Raw genomic sequence first — 5,864 nt, 5'->3', positions numbered from 1 at the left:
AATTCTTTACTAGATTAAGTAACTTAATATATTATGAAAATCCTGAGCAGGTTTCACGTCATTACTTACTATAAAAATATTGCCATTATATTATTGACTCTATTATAAACTGGTAAAAATGTAAATGTAGTTTGGTGTTTTATATTACACTGTAACTGTACACTGGGTACTGAGTGTGTAAATAGTTGATTAAGTTTCACAGGAATCAAAGGCAAACACTTGTTACTTTCTTAGGCTGATGTCCAAAGAGAAGTGCAAAAATACAAGTTATTTTCCAATATTATCTTCCTCAAGATGCATTGAGAAAGATCAATATACAAAATGTATTAGCATGTTATCACCTGTTAGCTACTAGCTTCTAGAACTGAAAAAGCTAAATCCATAAATGTTTATCCATAAAAGTCTAAATAAATATTGTTAGAAATAAAACTATACTCACTTGCCATTGGTCAACACTTTAGTTAAATATGTGAACATTTATTTTTATGGAATTTTCAGACTTTTTAAATTTATTTTTTATGTCATCCGCTATATACAACATATTTTATATTGTCTGCTCTATACAATATACAGTTGTAACCCATGTCATATATTGGGCTGCTGTTAATATCTAATATTGCTTGGATTCAAACTTGGCATCAAAAATGTTTTGATGAATTAGCAGCGAAACACATGACCTCTCTATGGTTTGTTGTAGCCTGTAGATTAGTGTTTTCAAACTTTTAGAGCCACAAATATTTCAACATTTAATGTATGTGCATTTACATATATCCTGATCTCCTTTCCTATTTTACTTACCTACTATCTTCTTTCAGTGTACTTCAATGCTATCAGTATGATTAACATATCACCTTCATATCTAATACTAAGTATACTTCCTGATATTATAACTTTAATGATACCTAGGTAAGATTGAACAATTTTATTTCCTAATTATTTCCAAACCAAAAATCTAATTCATATCTCACCCAACACACATATACACTTGTGCATCTACTGTATATATATATATATATATATATATATATATATATATATATATATGTATATATATATATACATAGAGAGAGAGAGAGATTTGCTCTAATTTCATGCACTTGTGTTGATAAACATAGTACATAAGCAATGTTAAATCTATTGCTTATGCCATCTAGAAGTGAATGCAAAGTTTAGTAAGAAGGTAAAACCCCTATGTAGAATGTTTGGCCTTCTATAATAGTATTGGCAGGGTTATGGCTATAAAAAGTTGCAGGGGTTATTACTATTCTCCTACAATTCAGACATAAGCCAAAACCAACATTTTTGATCAGAACAGTAAAAAGCAGAAGCAACAACTTTGTAAATGTAAAGATCTGCCAGTAATTTTATATTTTCAGTCATAGCAAAGCTGAATATGTTTTTTCTTTTTTTAGCAACAAATTGTTTATGCACTGTTATACTGTTATGTCAGAAAATAATGCAAGAAAGTTTGCCTGATAAAATGACCAGAAACTCACAATTAATTAGGAAAGAAAAACCCAGCTCTTCTATTTCTGTAATATTCCACTACTTTAAAATACATTACCTTAACAAACAAGAATCAGTTCAATCATTTCAGATATGAGAGCTTTTGGATACATAGCTGATATTTTTGTTTCAACTTTAAATTGTTTTAAAAATGGCAAAGAAATTACCAGTTAATAAGTTTAAGTAGTAAATGATTTTAGTAGAATTTTTGTGTATAATGGTCAGATTATAATATCAGATAGATATTGAATGCATTTTTATTCAGCTCTTCTTTTTTTTTTTTTTTACATTGGAATTACCATATGTTAAAGAGCTAATATGAGTAAAAAAAAATCCTTGTAGTTTACATGCACATATGTTGTGAGAGTGATGCCAAAGTAAACTCCTAGCGGTGTTTTATATTTCATTTAATCTATGCAGCGTAGTGATGCATTTTAGTGAGATGGTCTGTAACACCTATTAATTAAAAATTCAGAATCTTACACTTGATCCCCAGCCATCTGCGTCCACTGATTTACTATTCTGAGAATAACAGGTTTTTTCTTTTCTAGACCTTTTTTGTTTGCCGGGAACAATTCCTCTTTTTTCAGCTACTCTTAAAAATGTCGCAATTTTCAATGATTTTGAACTTTTCTTGTACATGGTCAACTTTCCCATTCAGGATCTAATGAGCTTGAATTGTGTATTGTTATGTAGTCACTAATCTGCTGACTGACAATAAGGCCTGCCTGCAAGGCATTTCTTTTCAATCGTTTACAGGCCCTTCTGGCAGCAAACGTCTTGCCTTGTGATCGCTTTGAATTGTCTGTGTGTAATTAATATAGACATAGGAATGGTGTAGTGTACATTTCTTTATTTTATCACGTAATCTTAACAGATCGCTTAACAAATAAACATAAAATACGGCTTTAGTGCAGGGCTGAATCACAGTTTTCAACTAATAAAAGGATCAGGTGTGATGGGTTTTTGTTTAAATATGGCAGAAAATGTGGCTTTTTACAAAGAGGGAAAGAAAAATCAGACAAACCAACGAACAAACTAGAGTACAGAAGTTTAAAACACACTTTTAGGACGGTGGTGATACCTTAATCGAGCCGTGTCAATTACTGTGTGAACAAGCATCTGCTTTATCTTAATTAGTTTGGGGGAGGGAGGTGAATGACCACTGTTTATATTCATTTTCCTCATTAATTATGAAAAACTGCATTTAATTCATCTTGCATGGCGAGAGACTGGCTGCGCAGATGGAAGTCATAAGGGAAGTGGCTGTCTGTAGACAACCTGAACATAGAGCTCTGCCCGAGGGGACCCCTGCCTGGCACTGCACAGTAATGCATGCCATAATTGTAATTTTTCCCATAGTCCAAGGCCTCTTCTTGCTTCAGGGAAAATATCCCATTATAGTTCATAGAGGGAGGGCTTAAGGGACCTTCAAACTGAGGGCTGGTGCACTCAGGGGAAGTGCTTTCATAAAAAGATTCATAAGCACTACAGTAATTATACGGCTTTCCTGTCTTGGAATTGTCAAGGCTCCCATGACCTGGTGGGGTGCTAAGCTCAGGGCTGTGATATGGAGGGTAAATAGAAGTATATGGGGATCTTGCATGATGGACTGCCTCACCACTCTGACCCATAAGAAAACTCCTGGCGTTGAGCTGCAGGCACCCAGCCACCAAGTTTGTGGTGGGCTGGGACAAACCTTTGCATAGGTTTTGCACAAAGGTGAGCAGATCTGGTCTCTTCCCAATACGCAAGATCTCAGACAGAGCCCAGATGTAGTTTTTGGCCAGCCTCAAAGTTTCTATTTTAGACAGTTTTTGTGTCTTAGAATAGCAGGGCACAACTTTCCTTAAGTTGTCCAGGGCATCATTTAGACCATGCATTCTCCCCCTTTCTCTTGCATTGGCCTCTACTCTTCTTAGTTTAATCCTTTCAATTCTAACTTTGGTCATCTTTTTTTTCCTTGGACCCCTCCTTCTTGGCAATCCATTTTCATCCTCTTCTTCCTTGTCCTCCTCCTCTTCTTCTTGCTCTGTTTCCTCTTCAGGTGTTCTTTTGATATTTTTCCCATGGGATACTATCTGTTTAGCACAGCCTTCTACTTTCTTTACAGGTTTTTGCTCCTCATTTTCCCGTACATATTTTCTACATAGCTGCGACTCCGTCATAACAACAGATTCGTCAAATGGAAGTGTTAACATTTCTGCTTAGGATTGAATCACCTGAAATGATAGAGCAATATTTACACACATTACTAATAAACCTAACTAATAAATCCTTCACACGTTTCATATAACCCCCTAATTTTTAGAACATTTCATTCAGTTAAATATCATCATACACACAATTTAGATATACATGTAGTTAGTAGCATAAAAACTGTTGTCAATTTTTTAAAATTGTCTAAAGTATGCCCATAAAAAATTGTAAGAAATCTATTTTTATAGTACATTTATAACTAGACACATACATTAACTTTGCCTTACCCACAGCAATCGGTACAACATTTTAAATATTGTTTTAATTTGCAATGAAATCTAAATATTTAGAACAAAATTTTGGGGGAAAAAACCAAACATTTGAGGAAAAAGACTAATTGTGAAAATCATACAAAAAAAAGAAAAAAGAAAAACTTTATTCTTATTTCGATCATTTGAAACATTACAGTAAAAGAGAAAGGAAATGACGAGTGGCTTATAACAAGCATTTATGGGATCTCTTGTTTGCTGCTTACCTAGATGCATTCTGGCACTGTTAGTCTAAATACTATATTGAAATATTGGCTAGGTGGAGAAGAGGATGAAAAGGAAATCTGTATATAAAGTCAGAGCATAAGGCAGCATGCAGTGAGAAGCACATGAATACCCCTCGTGCCTAAACGAACAAGCAATTAGTAACACAATCCCTTCATTATGCAATTAAGAAAGCATTCTATAATAGTGATGCAGATTAACCTACATGACTACCTTGTGTCATGATATGATGGAAAGAAAGGACATGATATTGAAGAAAGTAAATAAAGTAGAACAATGCATGCTAAGAAAAAAAACTGCAGTATATGTAAACATTACATCCATTAATTCATATAGCACAGCGTAAAAAGGTTTGTTACCTTAAGATTTCTTCAATCAACATCCAGATTTCATTTTTTCGCCTTCAGAGTAAGTCCGAATGTCGCATTGTCTCCAGGAGTCTAGATATGTGTGTATCTCATTGATCTCTAAAAAAGTGACATTGATGCCAACTGCCAGAGCTGGTACCCATGCCATCTGCTAGTGACGTCACAGGGCAGAGAACCACATGATGCGTTCCCTTGGGACCTTCATTCTGCACTGATCATCTGGCATCCCTGTAAGTGGGTACCAGCATTCATGTATCAACACAGAAGGTTAGACTGATAAAAAAAAAATCTGCACTAGCATCTCACATACAGGCTATGCAGTTCCATCAGAGCGACTCCTTTTTTTCCCAAGGAATCTTAAGGGACACATTAAATAGAAGGCAGTGGTGCCAATGCTAAGTTCTCATCTCCAAACGACACAGCATGGAATGAGGTGTATTCATTCCTCTGATGATATGTTCACTTGCTTACGTGAAATTAACCCATTATTGATTCAGTGTCTGATGTGTTACATAATAAGTGATGTGTGCTAAAAATGGTTTAGAACATGGCTATAGAACATTCTGAACAATATAGGAAAATGTAATTTATCACTGAGAAAATAATTATGTGCATTAAACAGCAGGGACATAAAAAGAAAGTACATGGAGATAGGTTTAAAAGTTCATTGTATTGATAATTTAGAAAACCTTGCCTCACCACTGACTATGTAAGAAGCACAACTACTATATACAGTTCATACTCACACTATAGAAAAGATTATGCTGATTTAGGCAATTGTTTCTGCTACACAGTATTCTAGATGCAAGCATTGTTGTAATGGAGCTATTATTATTTGTTTAGTGTTGCTGCTAATAAATATTCTTGGTATTATTAATACTAGTCTTTTATAATAATATCATGACTAGCTCTGCATTTATTGTTCCTTGCTATAACATACCCACATCTATATGGTGCACATAACATTTTCCGGTTATGTTTACATCAGTCTTTTAGTCAGTATTTTTTTCATCAAAATCCGGAGTGGAACTAACAGGGCAAAATTACAATGGAAAGAATTGCACAGTTTCTCTGTTTTCAACCCACTCCTGGTTTTGGTGAAAAAAGACTGACCAAAAGACGGACAGAAATACTATGTGTGAACATTGCCTCTATCTGAATTCCCCCTATCAAAATGACAGAAAGGAAACATTATATGAAAAAATAAAAAAATAAATTCATAATAACAGTGATCCCA

The 5,864-nt window shown here is 34.3% G+C and overlaps 1 protein-coding gene across 1 annotated transcript; it reads right to left on the bottom strand.

Moving 5' to 3' along the window:
- Positions 1–2,693: 2,693 nt before the first annotated feature.
- On the bottom strand, positions 2,694–3,707 carry NEUROD6 (neuronal differentiation 6). Its single transcript, XM_069960361.1, has one exon. It carries the CDS (start codon positions 3,705–3,707, stop codon positions 2,694–2,696), a length of 1,014 nt encoding a protein of 337 aa, XP_069816462.1.
- Positions 3,708–5,864: the final 2,157 nt, after the last annotated feature.

This window comes from Dendropsophus ebraccatus, chromosome 2 (genome assembly GCF_027789765.1).
Source record: "Dendropsophus ebraccatus isolate aDenEbr1 chromosome 2, aDenEbr1.pat, whole genome shotgun sequence".
Taxonomy (NCBI): Eukaryota; Metazoa; Chordata; class Amphibia; order Anura; family Hylidae; genus Dendropsophus; species Dendropsophus ebraccatus.
Note: the sequence above shows the minus strand (reverse complement) of the source record. Positions and strands in the feature narration are given on the sequence as shown.